Source organism: Tauraco erythrolophus, chromosome 6 (assembly GCF_009769465.1).
Source record: "Tauraco erythrolophus isolate bTauEry1 chromosome 6, bTauEry1.pri, whole genome shotgun sequence".
Classification (NCBI taxonomy): Eukaryota; Metazoa; Chordata; class Aves; order Musophagiformes; family Musophagidae; genus Tauraco; species Tauraco erythrolophus.
Window position 1 is genome coordinate 35,737,358 of NC_141470.1, and position 22,310 is coordinate 35,759,667.

Here is a 22,310-nt window from a genome sequence, read left to right on the forward strand (position 1 = left end):
GCAGGGAAATCAGAACCAAACATGGAGAAAAGAGGAGGGCTCATATATGCTTAATGGACTTGTTAGAAGCTGAATGAAAGACTTGTGTACCAAAGAACAGACATTTAATGTTTTCTAAGCACAAGTCTTGCGTATGGTTTCATTATTATTCCTCTACCTTCTAATAGAGCCCATAACCTGTTTGTAACCCATAACTCTGATTTTATTCCAGAAAAAAGAATTTTAAAGACCTAACCTTAAATATATATAAACCAGCAGTTATACTCGTCATAAAGAAAGAATAGCTCTGAACAACTGGCTAATCTTGGATTCCGGCTTTAGTTGGATTTATTTAAAGGATGAATTCCACAACAGGAGAAATAGCATGAAATACTTAACACTACCCATCTTAGACTCCTTCCCCTTTCTGATAATATTCCCTGTTCTTGCTACTCTAAAGTTTCCCTGCTTACTGCTTCTGACAAGAAAACTGGAATTTTGCAGTACCTAAAAGCTTTCAGAAATGTGTTTTCACATCCACATTCACCAAAAAAGTCAAACCTCTGTCAGCCTTTTTTCCAAAATCCTGGCTAATACATACACGGTTCATATAGACAAAGCCCTTTTGATATAATCAGATAACTTTGAAACTGAATAAATCAGCAGTGGTTTAAAAAGATGGTAAGTTCCTTATTCAATGCTCTGGGCATGCAGTGTTGGAATCACACTAATCAAAAGCAAGAGCATTCAAATCAAATTCGGATTATTTGCTGTACACATAAGAAAAATCTAACTGTTCTCCCACTTGACCACTACCACAGAGATCAATGATGAACAGTGAGTAAAGAAAACTATTAATATTACTTGTGGAATATTACATAATTGGTTTTGTGGAATATTACATCATCGGGTCTGCAAAAAAAAGTTTTTGCATTTGTCATATGTGTTATTCTACATATCCCTGACAACTGCACTAACAAACATTTTCTGCTTCCTTAGACAAAAATAGTCCACGTCAGTTTCTAGCCATGGCTTCCTGTCATTGCATTTAACTAAAAGTTCCCTTGTGCTCCTAGCCTAGCTGCCTTACGGAACGTGAAGTTAAATGGTGTGAATATCCTCTACTGAATCCTAAATCATGAAACTTGCTTGCATCATATTTGTCAATGTGACTATACATACTGTTAATAAAAGTTGTTCATTTTTATAGTGTATTTTTGGCCGTGAAACAATGACATTCACAAGTTTGTACATAGTAAAAGAAGGTATCCCTTGTTTTTCGAGTTTAACCTGCCATTACTTCCCTCCAGTTACCATTTCATCTCAAAATGCAGGGCATGACGGTAAGAAAGGAATAATCAGTTTTGGAAATCTAGAGCAAGCTGTGCATATGATGCCCCTTCTTTGGACCACTTTCTTCAGCAGAATTCCATAATATACTCCAAATCTGCTTCCCCCACCCCCCCAGGGGCTGTTCCACTGACCAAGGCAAAATATGGGAACAATACTGAGATAAACCTCTCTCCAGTCTAATGTAGCTTAAACAGATGTTCTATGATTCAGTGAAAAGGTAGGCGGATGTATAAAAACAACATTAAAACAATCTTAAAGATAAATGCATTGAGAAGACAAAAACATAAAAAACTTACAGAAGAGAAATTAAATATGAATCATAATATATACAAACAGCTCCCAAATAAAGGGGCTTTGAAAGAATACGATGTATTAAGTACAGGGATATTTAGGAACCATCAGCAATTTTTTTATCAAAAGCTTGGAGATTCCTCAGGTTGATATAGTGCATTCAACTAGAGAAGAAGGGAGTTGATAAGGAGAAACCATAAAAGCTATACTATGCATATTACAGTTCAGATTAACAGAGAAACATATCTCACAAGCATAACCCAACTGGCAATGATTTTACATCATTTGGCCAGGAATAAAAAACTTTATGTATTAGTCAGATCACATAAGGGAAGCAAATCCAAAGGAAACTAAATCTTACGAAGATGGAAAACGCTTTTTCTGACCCTTAGCAATGTTCGTCAAAAGTTCACGGTATACAACAAACTGGAGATAACTGAAGGACAATGACATACAGAAAAAAGAAATAAACTGTAAATATACTGTGGCTTGCAAGAAGTCATTTTAGTTAGTGAAGTACATACTGCTTGTCAACAAATTTGATGTTGTAACTGCCAACATCCAAATATTATATAATAAAATACTGATATGCGTGGTATTTTTTTTACAACCCTTGCTTGCCTGATCATTTCCCTGGAAAATTCTGATACAGAAGTCTGAACTCCAGCTAGAATAAGTACAATGCTCTACACCAAGTGAGCAGTTTCTACTGCTAACAAAGAGCTTAATATATTTTTAATAGTGCAGGAAATCAATTTTTTTGAAGTTAAAAAATGTATTACATATAACTTTCACATTCATGCATGAAAAATAGACTTGCACTTGAAAGTATTTTTACTGCTGCAGCTTTAGGCCAGTTAAACACCAATTAGATGGGGCTTCCTAAATAAATGGGGAGTATTTTCAAACAAAAGGAATACAAGCTCCTATAACATTCTCAACTAATACACATATTCACACCTATGTATTATACTGCAGCATGGCATAAATGTTTTATCAGGGTCGCTGCACTTCTTGAAAATGGTAAACCTACAAAAGCATAATGTACACAAATGCTAATAAACGCCAATAAAACATCATTATCATACCACCACACATTTTGTTTACACTACCCACATTTTTTTTTAATTATGTTTTTTAAAATGGGCACTACTACTCACTCTGTTCCATGTGCAGATGAGGGAATAAACACATTGCTGGTGGACCAACCAGTGGTAAAAAGGCGATGTGATTTTCTTGCAGTTTTAGAGTTTAGTATGCTAATATCATCACCAGATCAATGATCTGTTAACACACATACTGACAAAGATAATGTAGCCATGTCCTTACACAGAAGATTTTGTAATACACTGGTTATTTTACACAAACGTGGCAGCCTAGCTCTTGAAAAATATCTATTGACTTCAGTGAAATTTGATGTTCAGAAATAAAACCTAAATGTTGGTAGGTAAAATGCACAGCCAGGGTAAACCAGACTACAATTTACAATACAAACATTACATATCATGCCACTATTCTTAGTGACTTAATGTCATAAATCTCATTTAAACTGGAGCTCTGGGCATGAGAGACTTGGGTCCTTCCTTTCACTATGCAGTTAACAAAATGCACGGGCTTTATGTTGCCCAAGACATGAAGAGATTATAAATTATGAGTAACAAAACTGAACGGCGACTCTTGGCAGAGGCATGCCCAGCCCAACGGGAATGGCATGGAAAACACACAAAGGACCCTTATTGGTTGTAAAGAATGCTGGTGATCAGAAGGCTTAACTGGCCTGCACAGAGCTGTGTGCTATCGAGACCAGACTGCTCCGAGCCAACTGACTGAGAACAAGCTCAAATGCTTTATGCTTCACTTTATTATACAGGGGACACACACGCACAAGCACACAGGGACCAAGTGTTACAGTACAGTTTCCGGATCCAGCTTATCTCAGAACTTTCAGTCACACAACTCTCCTGTCACACAGATGAAGCTCCCCAAACCCTTCTACCCACTCAAGGCTACCTTTCTCCCAGTTCTTCCTGACCATAGCCCTTTCTTTTCTCATAAAGCTATTGCTGCTTCCTGCCTCCAAGCTACTCCCTACTCTTCTCCAAACCCCTGTAAGCCCTGCACCCTCCTCACTCAAGAGCCACAAATAGTTTTGCTCTATACCAGATCTCTACCACTCAACCTTTACGTCCAATTCCTCCTCAATTCAATACTTTCAATCCTCTCATTTCAGCCCTGCCTTGAACATTTTTTCACTGGCTCCCAGCACATTTTGGTCCCTGCCTATGTCTGCAGCCTCATTTATTCTCTGGCTTTCCACACAAAAGAAAGAATTTGCACTTCATGCTCCCAGTAGAGCTTTTAAAAAACCAAACGCTTGTCGCATATATAAGAAATCTGTCTTGGCAACCAGGGAAGAAATTCATATTTCAGGAAAAAAATAAAAATATGGTAAGTCCTAGGTGGTGAACTTTTGAATTCTTTGTATATACCTCTCCCAAACCAATAGTTCATTTCTGAATATGCTGCTCTCTTGCCTTGTTGTCCTAAGCTGAAATGAAGTTCTACAAGCTGCAGCATGTACAGAGCTGTTCATCTTTCAGTGAAGGACAATGTCCTTTAAACATTTTTAGATACTAAGCTAGCTCCTATCAAAGATACCCTGGTGGTCATGGTGAAAGCTGTCGCATCATTGAAGTCACTTAGAAGTGACCTGATGGTGGGACAGGTGGGTTATAAAGCAAACCAGCTAAGACATTTGCTGTCTTTGACCACTTTTAGCAGCAAAACAGGGAGAGATGTTTGCATTCAGGCTCAGTGCAACAAGATCCTATCTTTCCGAAAATAGATGGGCCAAAGGGAAGAGTAAACCTCTTTGAAAAAAAATGCATTTAAGGTTTGTTCTCAAATATCTGTAATATCCTGTACTTTATCCTGTGACTAGGCAGGGCTGTTTGGAAAATCTGTGTAAAGCTTCTTGCCACATGTATTTCCTCACATCTATGCATACTGAAGGGTTCAACTGTGAAAGAGAAGAGGAAGAGCCAGCAAGGACAATGGGAAAGGGTATATCCATTAAATATACAGGAAAGAGATAATTAAAGCAGTGAGACTATAACCTCAGAAGATGAAGATAATTTGGAAAGATCTGGGATTCAATCTACTTTGCAGAAGCTTAAAACAACATGACCTTTAAGTGGCCAGATACTAATAGTAACCTGGGAAGTGACCAAGGTCAACCTTTGTCCACACTGACAGTGCCGTTGAATGAAACCATTGTCCAAGGAGGCTGCCTGGGAACTTCATAAAGCAAATGAAGTGCTGCAAAGAACTGCCATGTCAATGCACAGAACTCCTTGCTTAAAGGTGTTCCCCATCTACAGTGTCTTCTCCCTTTTCCTGTTTCATGTAGAAAATTAAAACAGGCAGAATAACTTATTGTCAATATTTTACTAAATGAAAAGTGGCACAACTAAACAAGAATTTTCTCAAATGCAGGCAATGCACCTGGCACATACTTAACTCTCCTTGCAGATCCAGAATACAGAGCTGGATAAGCATGGACCTAAGCCTTACATGAATTACAAAATAAAGCGCTTCTAACATACATTGTGAGAAAGGAGGTAATTAAAAGGGTAAGCAGACAAAGAAGTTGAATTTAACAGGATGAACTGCATTAACAAATTCAGAATGACTTTATTAGAAGGCTGGACAAAAGATTGTGACAACTGTTCTTTTGATTTTAAAAACCATTATCTTTTCCATCAGCTTTGTTTTCTCATTTCCTAGTACTGTTTGTTGATGCTTAGTGATTGTTACACTTTAACAGGACTATTTAACGGAATGAACTTGGCATGTTAAGGACTATAAATAATGTTTTCCAGCCTTTCTGCTGGAAATATATTTGCTATAGGGCTTACCTCATCTCATTGATTAATGACTACCGTTCATTTGAGGTACTCTAAACTGCCATTTATTGCACTTAGACCAGGTAGAGTGGAACCACATCAAAAGGGCAAGTAAAGCAGCATTGACAAAGCGCACACATATTCCTCTGGTATCGTTGCACATTACCTAGGCTCAGCTGTGATAAAAGATTTTGCTTACATATATATGTACAGGTATTTTTTTTTAAAAAAATCATCCTGAAGAATAGAGAGGCACAGAATGAGGATCACACACACCAATAGGTATAAACAGGAGCTATTAGGTCACATATTAAGTAGGACGAACGTTCTCCTTTTCCAGTCAGGAAATAATGCACAGGAACTTGGCAGAAGAATGCCAAAGAGAAAGCATCTTGTACCTTTTTCTCAAAACCTTCCAGGGAAATACTTGCTAAAAATAGCTACAGTTCAAAAACTTGGGTAATCAATATGATGTAAGAATCTACTTAACGAATGAAACTCTCAAATTCTGATAGCAATTGCTCAGGCTGAGTCCTAAAAGACAATGTATTGTCTCTTCTTTCTTGGAAAGACAAACAGATGAATGACTATATTCACATTTGACACATTGCTGTGCTGGCCCATAAATGCAACAGCAACACGATTCTTGTAAAAGAGAAAGCTTATGTACTTGGGCAAAAAAGATATCAGAAACAAGATCTTTATATAAAAAAGTTATTAAAAAAAATTCTCAAAATTGAGATAAGGTCTATGTCTTCTATGTCTTGCAGAAGGTATCTTGTAAGCTCCATGCAAAACCAGGAGATGCAGCACACTTTCTAGAGTAAACGGTCCACATGAGCTTTGAATTCAGGCTCAATCTTTTTTTAGATAAACAACTAACTTCTTGGATAGTTTTTTTTTATTATGACATCAGACATAGAATGACTTGGCAGTTTTATACTATAATGAAATTACCTAATTGCTTTACTACATGAAGATAGATTTGCTCTCAAATGAGCAATATTTTCAATATGGATGCAATAAATTCAAAGTGAACAGGTACTCAACTCAAATAAGACTGATCTTGGAAAATATACTTTTCTGTATCAACAGACAACAGTTTTATGTACCAAGGGAGAAAAATAACTACCTTTCATCAGACTTTTTCAAAAGTATCATTCTAACTGAAGATACTTTGACAGAAAGCCAAAATAAATTCTTTAAATGGAATACTTTGATTCTGCTTCGTTGAGTGGTGAAGAACAAAAAAACAGGCCAAGACAGCTACTAGGTCTAGATAGAGAGCCTGGCAGATACAAAAACAAGAGACAGTAGTCTAAGCTAGAAACTGTTAAGTGCAAAGCAGAGTTAAAGAAATTTAGAACAAGGAGTAAAAGATTCCTTAAATTAAAAAAAAAGAAAGCAGAAATGCTATCAGACTTTTTCAAAAGTATCATTCTAACTGAAGATACTTCGACAGAAAGCTAAAATAAACTCTTTAAATTGAATACTTTGATTCTGCTTCGTTGAGTGGTGAAGAACAAAAAAACAGGCCAAGACAGCTACTAGGTCTAGATAGAGAGCCTGGCAGATATAAAAATAAGAGACAGTAATCTAAGCTAGAAACTGTTAAGTGCAAAACAGAGTTAAAGAAATTTAGAACAAGGAGTAAAAGATTCCTTAACATAAAAAAAGAAAGCAGAAATGCTATCATTTGATGTTTGGAAGACATCAATAATAAACTACGTAATGAAAAATAACACCTTGCCTGAATTTTGCTTAGGGATGATAATACATGATATGGGAAGGAAGGCAGAGTAATCAATGAGAATTAGTATAAAGTTGCATTACTTTTGATGAGGCAACTACTCTATAAACAGACCAAGTGTAGGACAGGAACGTATAGAAGTAAAAATAGCATTGTTGGGAGGGCAAGAAAACTGCTAGTTGGAAGGTTAACAGTATATTTTGCTGAAAGAGAAACAGGTAGAAGAGAAGTTATGGATATAGTTTCATAGAATCACAGAATGGTTTGTCTTGGAAGAGACCTTAAAGATCACCTAGTTCAAATCCCCAGTTCCTATCCCCCTGTCACAGGCAGGGATACCATCCACTAATCAGGTTGCTGAAAGCCTCAGTCAGCCTGGCCTTGAACACTTTCAGGGATGGGGCATCCACAACTCCTCTGGGCAACCTGTTCCAGTGTTTCACCACCTTCATTGTAAAAAATTTCTTCTTTAGATCTAATCTAATCTACTCTCTTTCAGTTTAAAGCCATTGCCCCTTGTTTGGAAATAAGCAATGTAGCAACTGACCATATCCAGTATTTTCAATAATGATTTTGACACAAAATTTAGGAGTGCTCTCAGATAAACACAGGAGACATCATCATTACAGAATATTGAAGTAGTCTCATCAGCAGGTATTTGATAACATAGACGATTGCTGTAAAAGAAATGGAGTGAAATTTAATACAAAGTTCTGAACTAACAAGCATCTTTGCTACATAGGCAAGCACTTAACAGTTGGAAAAAGACAGAGATTAAAAATCCATTGTACAAAACACCAGTAAAATCTCATATAAGCAGGTATACAGTTTTGATCTCTTCAAGGAAGGTGAAAATCTACAACAAATGGAGGAAAATACTTTTCAAGAAGTCTTTTTACAAGGATGAAAATGAAAGAGTTTGACTTAGAAACTTTCAGATTTCATTTTTATGAATTAACTATGCCTCCTCTTTATAAGTCTACCCAAGGAATGAATACATGATCAAGAAAAGATTTGCCTTATTTAAGTTAAAAGGCCAACAGTAGCACAAAGGCAAATGAGTGGAGACTGACCAATGAGGTAGTGAGGTTCTAAAACATGACTGGAGACAGCCATGCAGAGGGCAAAACTATTTTTAGTTTGCCAGTCTTAGACGGTATTACATATTACAACATTAAATAGTATTAGATATTGCCTGAAATAGGAGATAAGATTCACAGAACCAAGAGGTGCCATCTACTTTTAACTCCCTTATTTCTTAAAAACCTTTTCAAAGGTGAAACTGGACTTCAGGGACTACTAGTACACTCACTAAAGAACCTACAACTTGAAGGCAATTTCCTATTTACGCCATCCATGAGAAAAGCAATGTCTGTGCTTTAGATTCTTGCTTCTCTGTCACATCTTGCATCAGGTAGATGTTACCTACTTCTGTGATGGAACCAGTGAACTTTTACCGCAGATGATACATTAACCACAGGAACATGTATGCCTTGAAATAGCTTTCCTGGTCTAAATTTCAGTTTTCACTCCTATGAACACATAACTGCTTGCTGCTGCTAGCCTCACAACACTTTTTACAGCTCTTTGGGTTGCATGTGCACATGAAATGGAATATTATTATGATACTGCATCCCTGTGGAAGCATGATACAGTATCAGGATGTGACACACAAGTTGGTTGCTTCAATAGCAAGCTAATAGAGATGTCTGCATAAGAATACTCCTTGAATAACAAACAGATATATTAAGAGTGGTAAAGAAAAAATGCAAATGCATGGATGTGGAAGCATCAGAAAGCATAGCAGAAGGGATGTAAGAAAACGTGTTGACAGCATGCAGATTAGTCATTCATTTAGTTCACAGAACTTCATGTAGCTTCTGGGGATACTCAATCAGTAAAACAAGACAACCTGAAATGATTTACAGACCAAAACAAAGACTTGAGCCACTGAGAGATGATGGTGGAATGATAAAAAGCAGGTTTAGATAAGGAGAACACAGGACAGTGAGCAAATCTAACATACTCAAGAGGTGGAAATGGATGGAGAGACAAACACGAAACAGTGGAGTCCAAGATCCTTAGTGGGACGAGGAGGGTGCACAGCAAGATCACTATCCTGGGCTTCAGGAGAGCAGACTTTGGCCTCTTCAGGGATCTGGCTGGTGGTGTACCATGGGATAAAGCCCTAGAGGGAGGAGGACCCAAGAAACCAGGTCAATATTCAAGGATCACCTACTCCAAGCTCAGAAGTGATGCATCCCAATGACGAGGAAGCCTGGCAAAAACATCAGGAGGCCTGCATGGATGAACAAGGTGCTCCTGGAAAAACTCAAACATGAAAAGGAAGCCTACAGAAGATGGAAGCAGGGACAGGTAGCCTGGCAGGAATACGGAGAGATTGTCTCAGCAGCCAGGGATCAGGTTAGGAAAGCTAAAGCCCTGATAGAATTAAATCTGGTCAAGGACATCAAGGGCAACAAGAAAAACTTCTATAAATATGTCAGTGATAAAAGGAGACCAGAGAAAATGTGGGCCCTCTCCAGAAGGACATGAGACAGCTGGTTACCCAAGATATGGAGAAGGCTGAGGTACTCAATGACTTTTTTGCCTCAGTCTTCACTGGCAAGACCTCCAGCTGCGCAGTCCAAGTCACAGAAGGCAAAGGCAGGGACTGGGAGAATGAAAAACTGCCCACTGTAGGAGAAGGTCAGGTTTGAGACCATCTAAGGAGCCTGAAGGTGCACAAGTCCATGGGACCTGATGAGATGCATCCACGAGGCCTGAGAGAACTGGCAGATAAAGTTGCTAAGCCACTATCCATCATATTTGAGAAGTTGTGGCAGCCTGATGAAGTTCCCACTGACTGGAAAAGGGGAAACACAGCCCCCATTTTTAAAAAGGGAAAAAAGGAAGACCTGGGGAACTACAGACCAGTCAGTCTCACCTCTGTGCCCAGCAAGATCATGAAGCAGATGCTCCTGGAAACTATGCGAAAGCACATGCGAAAAAACACAGGTGATTGGTGACAGCCAAACATGTCTTCAATATGGGAAAATCGTGCCTGACAAATTTGGTGGCCTTCTACGACAGGGTTACAGCATTGGTGGATGAGGTAAGAGCAACTGACATCATGTACCTGGACTTGTCCAAAGCATTTGACACTGTCCCGCATGACATTCTTGTCTCTAAATTGGCGAGACACGGTTTGATGGATGGACCACTCAGTGGACAAGGAACTGGCTGGACGGTTGCACTCAAAGAGTGGCGGTCAACAGCTCGATATGCAAGTGGAGACCAGTGACGAGTGGTGTTCCTCAGGGGTCAGTATTGGGCCAATGTCATTTAACGTCTTTGTCAGCGACATGGACAGTGGGATTGAGTGTACCTTCAGCAAGTTTGCTGACGACATCAAGCTGTGTAGTGTGGTCGACACACTGCAGGGAAGCGATGCCATCCAGATGGACCTTCACAGACTGGAGAGGTGCGCCTGTGCAAGCCTCAAGAAGTCAACAAGGCCAAGTGTAAGGTCCTTCACATAGATTGGGGCAATCCCAAGCACAGACACAGGCTGGGCAGAGAACGGATTGAGAGCAGACCTGAGGAGAAGAACCTGAGGGTGTTGGTTGATGAGAAGCTCAACATGAGCCGGCAACATGCGCTTGCAGCCCAGAAAGCCAGCCGCATCCTGGGCTGCATCCACAGAAGTGTGGCCAGCAGGTCAAGGGAGGTGATTCTGCCCCTCTACTCTGCTCTCATGACACCCCATCTTGAGTACTGTGTTCATCTCTGGAGTCCCCAACATAAGAAGGACACAGACCCGTTGGAGCACGTCCAGAGGAGGGCCACAAAGATGATCCGAGGGCTGGAGCACCTCTCCTATGAAGACAGACTGAGAGAATTGAGGTTATTCAGCCTGGAGAAGAGAAGAGAAGACTCTGGGGAGACCTCACAGCAGCGTTCCAGTACTTAAAGCGGGGCTACCAGAAAGCTGGAGAAGGAATTTTTACAAGGGCGTGTCGTGATAGGGAAAGGCTAATGACTTTAAAATGAAAGAGGGCAGATTTAGATTAGATATAAGGAAGAAATTCTTCACTGTGAGGATGATGAGACACTGGAACAGATTGCCCAGAGAAGTTGTGGCTGCCCCATCCCTGGAAGTGTTCAAGGCCAGGTTGGACAAGGCTTTGAGCAACCTGATCTAGTGGAAAGCGTCCCTGCCCATGGCAGGGGGGTTGGAATTAGATGATCTTTAAGGTCCCTTACAATCCAAACTGTTCTGTGAGATCCCCTTAACGATCAGCTCCTAAAGAGTATAAAAGTCACATCCAACACCGACTTAATGGATACCAAGCTAAGAACAAACACAGAAAGAAGTTGTGGAAAACTTGATAGCTGGTGCCCCACACATCCTATAATCATTTCAAGGAATCCTGACTAGAGCAGGTGGGTACACATATATGGATGCCTGAATGCTGGACAGACTACTGAATGCATGTATGCTTTTGAGTATGTAGATATGAAAGTGTGACTGAAGTCTTTTCTGATCTGAATAACATCACCTACCTCCCCTACAATATCTAGCATTGAACTTTGGTACACCGTTGCTAAATTATTTACTATAATTAAGAAAGAAACTGGAAGGATTGTTGTCTATCCTTGAAGGTACGTTTTTGAAATTTCTGATTCTTTTATCCAAGGAAAGAACACAGTAGTAAATGATGTGGATTATTTATTATTTTAATAGTCAGTGAAGGAACAGAAGCAAGCCTGTACATACCTGAGTTGTTGATTAAGACCAGGTTAATGTGCCAATGGCTGAAATTACAGATTAGCAGGGACTGAGACATTAAAAAAGAGTTGCAGCGGAAAACCAAATTCCTACAAACAGAACATATGGCTATATGAAAATTCAGCACATAGATGTATAGTTTTACTCTTGAAACCATATTTCATGAAGAAACAAAAATAAATCAATTAGCACAGGTAACAAGAATTATTATCCCTAAGGAAAAGAGAATGAATGCAGATGGGAAGTTAGCATTGCTCTAAGAAGTCAACTCCAGCAAGACACCAAAATGATCACCAGGCACCAACAGTCTCAACGAGCATCGGTGACAAGACCAGAACTAGATATATTGAAAACGGAGCTAGCAAATATTTCTGTAGAGGTGCATTCACAGTAATTTCTAAATGAAAGAACTGGATGAAAGACAGATGTAACTACATTGCTGATTGGAAAAAAAACCCATGAAAAACCAAAACAACTCCCCAAACCCTCATCTTGTGATACATCAGAATTTAAATGAGAGATTTATTTTGGATAGGAACTGAAAAGGTGTGGGTAAGGAAACTAATGCGAGAAGGATGCACATCTTTTCCTTAAAGTAATGCCAAACTGAAGTTATCAGAATTTGAAAAAAACACTTGGCACTTGAAGACAGCATAGCAATAAACAAAAAATCCTGTTCCCAAAGCTAAAAAGAAAAAAACATTTCAAGAAGGAATTGACAAGTTGATGCAGCATAAGTATACATAAGATTAGAACTCATGCAATGCATTCGTGAGCCAGAATGTTTGTACTGAAAGATTATTCTCTTCTGGAGAGAGACACATGTAGAATAGTTACAATTTGAAAAAATAATTGTTTTCAGGGAAAGACTAAGAAGCTTATTTCTGACATGTTTAAACGTTTCACTGGACTCAGGAAAAGAATGGCATTCCACAGCTTAATGAAATACCAACTGGTTACTAATAAGGAGAAATGTAAGAAAATTCTTCACATTAGAGCTTCTGTGCATGACTCAGTATATAACAGGTCTGAAAAGTAGCTGATTCTATGAATTCAATAATTATTCTGTAAGCTCTGGACTGGTATAGGTAGCCAATTCCCAAGTACTCCAACATTCTACTTTGGTCTTGCTATAAACAGTTCTTGGGCACGAGACAAGGAAGCGAACTGGATTTTGGCACTGCTATATAACACAGACCCTGGTTACCAAAGAATATGTTACTACTTGAAAAAAAGATATTCAAGAAAAAAATAAATAAAACTAGGTCAAATAAGTACTTCTACTGAAATTCAATGTTCAGTTTAAACTTGATGACATAAGTCTTTATTCTGCCTCTCCAGAGACTTGTTGATGGGTTTATTTTGGTACTAACAAAACCCACCAAAACCCTACTCCTATATTTTTCAACCTTCTTACAAAGTGAGTCTTCCATTTTTGAAAGCATTTTAGTAGACTTTGCTTTTATTATTTACGATGTATTTGTGGGTTTTTTTTTTAATATCCCAAGCATACAGAGCTGCTTCTTCCTTAGTTACAATGTTTCACTGTTGAAGCTGTGGCATTTAGTATTTTTAACTAACAACAATTAGCGTTTTTAACTAAAATGTAAACTAAAAATAAGACTTGTTGGGACTCAATCATCCACATGTTTTGCCAGGACAACACTCTTTAAACAATGAGGAAAAAAAAGGCAATGATTATATGGAAAATACTCCAGTATGTTTATTAGTAATTCATTTGAAAACCATTGCTACACTGTATTGAGGAGAACCTGGGAGGATACAATAGACTGACATGCATTAGAAAGCAGGATTCCTCATCTTAAGGCAACCCTGGCTACTTTTTAGTCAAATACACATTCTCTCAGCATCTCTTTTCATGAAATATATTTTTTTTGTAATCCTGGAATGTGCAATGAAAAAAAATCACAAGGAAATAAAAGCTAGAAATGATCAAGAAAATATCGGAATTTTTAGCAAGCTCAAACATTTAACTAAGCTTGTGTGTGTGCAAACAGCTACTTGTTTTACAAAAAAAAAAAAAAAAGCAAGAAATCCTTGCAGTGCTCAAAGTGTGATTTCACCTACCTGGATCAGTTCAAGAACCTAAAACATCCTTTCCACTTTTCCATGCTCCTCAACCATATCACCACTAAACAGCTGTGCCAAAGCACTTGCTACTTACTCAAGCGTAGAAAGAACTATAGCATATGCAAACTTGATAAATAAAAAAAGAAAAAAACTCTACTTGGGAATTCAGTGTATGTGTACAAACTTTAAAATGCATTCACACACTTGCCATACTGTTTTCACCTTGATGACCACCTTAAGAAGAAACAGTAGGAATCAAGAACAAAAGCAAAATTTAACGCACTCAAAAACATGTACCCTATGGATAAAACTACAGCTTGCCAAATCATGTCCTGAAGAGCATCTTATTATTAACTAAGAATTTCCGCTAAGCAACCTGATCTTTCTTCTGGTAAGCAACCTGATCTTTCTTCTACTGAAAAACACTGAACATTTCTACTGAAAAATTTGTAACAATAATTGATACAAAAGCATCTTCCCAACTCTACCTGCCCTCATCTGCTAATGTCATTACTTCATATAGTAGCTGTATATTAAAAGTCACAACACTAGATTGAAAACATCAATCCTAATTCGGTTTAGTATTAGTTTGTAACTCATTGGACTGTGTGGAAATCTTGCACCAATGTCCAAATTCAACATTAAAACTACGTTCATGACAGAAGGTGTTCAAAGCATCATTTTTCATTGGTATCAAGCATGAGAGATGATTGAGATACTAAAATATTTTCTGCCACAGAAATAATTATCATAACTTTATTTAAAAAAAATCTATTTTCTAGGCTTTTTTATTGCAGAAATTCTCTGCAACTGAAACATTTACATAAATTACAAGTATCGTACTTTTTACATTAGGAATATTAGGTCTTTAGGTGAATGTCAACTTACAAATAGTAAAGATAACACTTCTTAATAGGAGATGGCTATAGAAAGTTACAGAAAGTGATCAACTAGCAGAATTAAATATACCATGCTACAAAGGTGTGGATGGAGGAGTGGATAGATGAGATGCCATTTTGCTAGAATCGAAAAAACTTCTGAAAAGTAGCCTTGCTTGCTCATTTTAGCTCTAAGATAGAGCCTATATACTTTTCTTACCTGGGAATTAAAAGTTATGTATCACAACTACAAATACGTAAGGATGCAACTTAACACCACTGAAGGTTTTGTCTGGTTCAGTGTAATTAAAAAATGGATAGCTAGGGAAGGGACAGATAACCAGCAAGTAAAGTTTGCTTTTTTTTTTTAAGAAAAAAGCTTTTTTGCTTTATTGCTTTAAGAAAAAGAGACTTTTTCTTAAGCAGAATATAAGGAGTATCAGGAACGAAGTAGCAAGATGGAAAAAGAAAAAAATGCTCTCATCTTAAAAGTACCATAAAAAGTTCCTCAGGAGCCTTCATGATCAAAGATAACACTGAAAGAAACTTTGCACATTGAAGTAGGAGAACTGAACACCAGTGAAACTGATGATCTTGCAAAGTGAAATACTTTGAACACCTCTTGCCACTGAAATGCATTGCTGATGATAATTTAAAACCTGTCCTTGGGCTTCTGTATCTGCTTCATTTGACTTTGACACACAACATTGACAAAAATTAAATATTGATTACGTCATTTATGTATGGGAGAAGTGAAGACTTCAACCTGAAAGCTGTAATTTTCTTTTATACTAATATCATCTCCCTAAGAGTAGAACAAAATTAGAAGTTTGAAGGAATGACTCAGTCATTTGCTCTGGATATATTCTTTTAAGTTATCTGAAGTTATAGATGTAAAATTTTGTACTGTAAGTTTAATAAAAGCCCCAAGAGTCAACATTAATGCAAACATAAAAAAATTTCTCCATATCTGTAAATGGTATTTTACAGTAAGTAGTGTACTGCTTTTGTATCTGAAAAGAACGTTGCATTTAACTTCATGAAAATACCAACCACAAACATACACAAAAATATAGTCAGATCTTAGAATCTGACCAGCTAGTGGAAACGACAAGAAAAACTTGCAAGCCACACTATGTCATCCTAAATTTCTGTCATGTGAGCATTCAGCAAATTCATCTAACCTTGTTGAAAAAGCAGCAAAACTTTAAAAAGACTAAAACTATATTGTAGAAGATAAAAATTTCTGTCACAATCACTATCAACTTTATGGTTGAATGACTGAAAAAGGGAGGACTGTTAGTGCAGTTTTCCCCTGAGTAAAACTTAGATTGCCTCTATATCTGAATCCATCTACCATAAATATAGTTTAAATGCTCTTTGAGTTGCAGTGGATTTTGCTTGAAACTCAAATGCAATTTAGAGAACAAGGACGGTTCTCTACAGAGATTTATTAAAAGGTAACAAAAGCAAGTTTGCTTAGTTTTGAGGATGAATCTAACGATAGGCAGAATAGTCCCAATGGAAATTTGTCTTGAAAAGTTCTCACCTCCCAAAAGGCTACAGTGAAAAATATAATTACTACTTTTATCAGCAAATTAAACTTTTGAGGACTAATTGAAATATACAGATTCAAACTCACCATTTAATACTTTGTTAAAAACAGAGATTTTCAGAAAACATGGAAAAGAAAGTGTAAACAGTAAAGCAAATTTAAAGTTAAGTGTTGTATTTTGTCTACATGATCTGTGTGTATACATAAACAACATTAGGTTTTCCAAAATATACTTGTGAAAAGGTAAAGACTTCTAACAGATCAATCAAGAGTATTAGTATTGCACTCTCCCATACCTTCTCTCCAATATCCCCATGCCTTAGTAACCTGCTGCTTATATTCTTTCAATAGAGGTGCTTCCGTCATTGCAGAAGCTTGATTTTTTTTTTCTGAGACACACAAACCACTTTCTGCTGTTCAGCAAATTCAGTAGGAGAAATGTAAGGAGTAATGTACATTTAGGACAGAAAAATACAACAAGAAAATGGTTCAACAAAATAAACTGGAATATGTACCTGACAAAGAAATATAGTGCCACTAGCTACCATCACTCCAAAGAAAATATATAATAAAAGAAAACTAACCCCCTTTTTTGTGCTGAAACTTTATCTTTGTTTCATTTCATATATACATGTTTTGGAGCCCTGAAATGAGTTCCTAAACCAGCATGTGGGAATATTGAAAAGATACACACTTCCAGATTAAAGAATTAAAAAAAACACACCCTGGAATATCAACTGGATGCTTAAGTACAATTTATCTTTATTCTCGCTACTGTTTGGATCAAGAAGCCCAGTGTAAATCTAATTAATATTGCATTATTAGAAAGCCAGGACCCAGAAGGAAAAACATAGTAAGTAAAGACATTCAGACATACTGACAATCTTGAAGAATATGAATGAACCATATTTCTCGACAAATTCAGATGATGTTTGAGAACTTGAGGGTACTGAAGAGGACTGAACAAAAAGATGAGTAGTTTAGGTTTTCTTAAAGTAATAAGTAAAATGAACCAAGAGCTCTCTAAGTGGCAAAGAAGCTTATACTTTTGTGCAAAATCCACCTCTAGGTAATAGAAACAGATAAGATCATCCTTCAAGATTATTTTCCAGTTCTGCTTTCCTACATCTTTCCCTATATTGTACCATTCACTTTCGAAAGACATCACAGAAAAGCTAGATTAGATAGATGTTGCACGGCAATTCCTGTTACGAAAGTGGTGTGTTCGCACACATTTTGAACAAAATCTGGTTTTGCAGTAATACATGAAAAACAAGGCTTAACATGAGATACCAAAGCATGATCCAATTACAGTAAGAGCTTATCTCAACTAATTTTCCAAAGAAGAGCTTCAGATTTTTAATCTGCTCCAAAGTTCCTGTAGTTTCCTCCTGTAATCTCTGAATCTTTGAAGATGGTCTAGAGTAGTGCATTCTGCTTCATAATAGATAAACTTTACTCCTTCCCATTGTGATAAACTTCCTTAAAATTTATAGGCTTCATCTAGAGCTACTTCTTAGCAGTGCTGTTTTATGCCTGTTACTGGTCTCCTTTGGTTTTCTTTGGACACTTTTATTTCGTCAACAGGCATAAAACTCAGTGAAGTTTCTCTGTTTTGTATCGCTCTTCTGCTCTGAGTGTTCTAATGTAACAAGCTCTGAGTTTTTATTTTTAAACCATCAGACAAGTGACTTTTAGCAAAAAAAACGAAGGTGCTTGCAGATAGAATTCACCGAACATCTTAAGAAAAGTAGACTATATAATGAAGTTCAAGTATGCTGTCCGTCAGAATAATTTTAATTCTATTACAGTGAAGGTGAGTCTTGCATAAAACAATCTTATAGGCTAAACCAAAACATTTCTATGGGTGGTTGCCAATAAATCTTGTTTGTTGACAGAAAATAATGAGACAGCAGGAAAGAAGAACTAGCAGATGTTGGGAATCACTTTAGCAAGCAGAATAATCTTCAAGGATTATGAATTAGATGAGGGAGAATGTTATTGTTTGTCATCTGCTATGGGTCTATTAGTACGTCGGCATCTGGTGCCACAGAAAGATCTTTGTGATGTGAACGTACAAAGCGAATTCAGATAGTTTTCTTCTGCTAAAAGGAATCCTACTGAAGGTAAACATTACAGGCCTTGCCACTGGTCAATTCACTCAGTTTTTGATGTATACTATGTAGAGGTTGACAAAAAGAGAACATTAATAGAGTTTGCCTCAATGATTAAATAGTACAGCATAATCTGTTAGAACTGAATAATAACCCCACAAGGTTGGCATTAAAACTTTCTTTCTATTCAATTTAGGCTGGTTTTTGTTTCCAAATGTCAGGCAGCAAATATCCAAGTTTGAGCAAAACCAGTCGATTTGAAAGTGCCTTAAACCTAACAATAATAAAGTGGGGCACAGAACTGCCCCAGCCCAGGCTAGAAATTTGCACATACATTTTGTCGACAAAATACTACTTGCTTAATGTTTTCACTCAGCGGCAGGATTATCTACGTTCCTGGGGACATTAAAGACAATCAAGGTGTTAACACTTTCATATTCATGATTGATATTGCAAAAGATAACACGAAACTTCAGTAACCACAACGTGTTGGTGGACCCACATTAAATTGTGCAACAGTACACATGGAATGAACTATACTGTCTTGCATTTATCTATTACTTAGGGTGATACAACCCTTGCATGCGAACCAACCTTGTTCAGCAGAGACAATACATTAATCTGATAGATTCTATGTCTGAGCATGGAGCGTGCAAGGCATAGAAGTGCTTACTTTTGGTGTTGGGCAGGATGCAGTGGAGAGACGAGAGGTGGCCTGGGCACGAGGAGATTCTGAAGGAGTAGTACTGAGGGAGGCTGTATCACGTGGGAGCACCTGAACACCACGAGAGATGATGGAATCTGGAATCTTAAAAAGAACAGAGATTGAATTACTAGTAAGAACTATACTACATTTAAAACTTACTCAAAACCTTACATGAAAACATAGGAATACCTCACTCCTCAGTTTGTGTACCTCCTCATATGCAGTGCTGGTAGTGGTTAATGGCATGTTCTCATAATTTCAGTAACAAATACCTAGCAAATTTATAAGATCATATTCTTACTGAAGTAGCATAAAACATACTATTTGTCCTGAAAAAAACTATGAATCAGATATATTACAATGGGAAATAATAAGAAAGTTATGTTTTTCCTTTTAAGCCTCTGTTTCGAATCCAGCAATGACCAACAGTGAATTCTACTGTGGCATGAAGGGAGGCAGACTTCCCATTCTCTAACTAGGGGACAACATTCTGAACAGAAAACCATTTATTAGCAATGACTGAACCCCTCTGAAGAAATGTCATGCAGTGAGAAAATTTCTCATAAGAAATGTCATGCAGTGAGTAAATACTCTTCATTCCATGTACTGAAGATTTTATTTCAGCTAGAAAAATTCTTGATGTAAGGCTTGTGCTGCAAAAGCTGCAGGCCTCTCTGGAGGGAGTACAGGCAAAAGCACTAGAAACCACCATCCAAAGCAAATGCTTAGTTTGAAATGCATTCTGAAGGGAAAAATAAAACTAATTTTTTTTTTTCCACATACTGTATTAGAAGGCCAGCTAGGAAAGCATATTCCCCCTGATGAACATGACTGGCAAACTGGTAACAACAGACGAGAAGGCGGCTGAGGTACTCAACAACTTTTTTGCCTCAGTCTGCACTGGCAACCTCTCTTCCCATATCTCTCAAGTGGATGGACAGCAAGACAGGGACTGGGGGAGCAAAGACCCTCCCACTGTAAGAGAAGATCAGGTTCATGACCACCCGAGGAACTTGACCATACATAAGTCTATGGGACCTGATGAGATGCATCCCAGAGTCCTGAGGGAAGTGGCTCATGTAGCTGCCAAGTCACTCTCCATGATATTTGAAAACTCATGGCAGTCAGGTGAAGTTCCTGATGACTGGAAAACAGGAAACATTGCACCTGTTTTTAAAAAAGGTAGAAAGGATGACTCTGGGAACTATTGACTTGTCATCCTCACCTCTGTGCCTGGGAAGATCATGGAATAGATCCTTCTAGAAGCTATGCTAAGGCATGTGAAAGACAGGGAGGTGATTCAAGACAGTCAGCATGGCTTCATCAAGGGCAAGTCTCGCCTGACTTGCGGCCTTCTGTGATGGAGTGACTACATCAGTGGAAGAGCTACAGATGTCATCTATCTGGACTTCTGTAAGGTCTTTGACATGGTCCCACACAACATCCTTCTCTCTAAATTATATAGAGATAGGGATTTAATGGATGGACTGTTCAGTGGATGAGGAATTGGTTGGATCGTCACATCCAGAGGGTAGTGGTCAACAGTTCAATGTCCAGATGAAGATCGGTGACAAGTGGTCTCCCTCAGGGGTCTGTACTGGAATCAGTTCTGTTAACATCTTCATCAGCAACATAGACTGAGTACACCCTCAGCAAGTTTGCAGATGACACCAAGCTGAGTGGTGCGGTAGACATGCCTGAGGGACAGGATGCCATCCAGAGGGACATGGACAAGCTTGAGAAGTGGGTCCATGAGAACCTGATGAGGTTCAACAAGGCCAAGCGTAAGGTCCTGCAAATGGGTCGAGACAATCCTGGTATCAATACAGGCTGAAGGATGAAGGGATTGAGAGCAGCCCTGGGGAGACGGACTTGGGGCTACTGGTGGATGAAAAGCTGGACATGACTTTTTAGTAGGGCTTGTTGCAATAGGACAAGGAGTAATGGTTTTAAAATAAAAGAGGGTAGATTTAGACTAGATATAAGGAAGAAATTTTTTACAATGAGGGTGGTGAAACACTGAACAGGTCGCCCAGAGAGGTGGTACCTGCCCCATCCCTGGAAACATTCAAGCTCAGGTTGGATGGGGCTATGAGCAACCAGATCTAGCTGAAGTTCTCCCTGCTCACTGCAGGGGGATTGGACTATATGACATTTAAAGGTTCCTTCCAACCCAAACTATTATATGATTCTATTTCTAAGCCAGAATTTTAGGGACAGATCCTTTAGCTGGTATTATTAAGCTACTTAAACAAATGGAATCACGCTATCTTACAACAGTGAGGATGTGGTCTTACTTTCAGTTACAAAAGTGAATCTACCATTATTTTTTACCACCTGTCTCTTCTGTTCAGTTTTATCACCAGTTCCAAAGGAAAGAGGTACAAGAATGCATTTAAGAATAAAGCTTTTCTTAGCTTTAATATACCAAGTCTTAGAAAGTCTGTTGCTTCTTACTACTGCAGTATTTGGGCCCAGTCTTGCAGATATTACGCCGGCTTTATAATTGACTAGATTGCTAGTTTAATATAATGACTAATTTTTCTTTTTTTGTGTAAAATGGTAAGGCATACAAATGATAAATACCTCAGATAGGAGAACTGATCTCTAACATTAGTTCTACAACACAAAATGCAGCACATATTCTGCTATAACACACTCTCTACAAAGGCTTATTCTAATTTTATGTTCATGATTTTAATCTCCTCCTTTTTCAAAGGGAGCACTTCTACCAGATCAGATTGCTCTTACTTTGAGCAATTCACTTTTCTATCACAACAGACAAGAAAATCTAGAAATTCAGAAGGAATATATATACACATATTTTTAAAGATCTTTCTCCTCATTAAGAATTTCTTAGCTCAGCCTGATGTTCAAGTTCCAAGAGAACCATCAA

General features: G+C 37.9%; 1 protein-coding gene across 12 annotated transcripts in view; it reads right to left on the reverse strand.

The window, feature by feature from the left end:
* Positions 1–22,310, reverse strand: part of GPHN (gephyrin) — a 321,622-nt gene that overhangs the window by 91,765 nt on the left and 207,547 nt on the right. For all 12 annotated transcript variants that reach the window (XM_086614073.1, XM_086614070.1, XM_086614071.1 and 9 more), the window contains one exon: positions 19,382–19,516. In XM_086614073.1, coding sequence (XP_086470199.1) covers positions 19,382–19,516 — 135 coding nt within the window. The remainder of the gene's footprint in view (positions 1–19,381; positions 19,517–22,310) is intronic.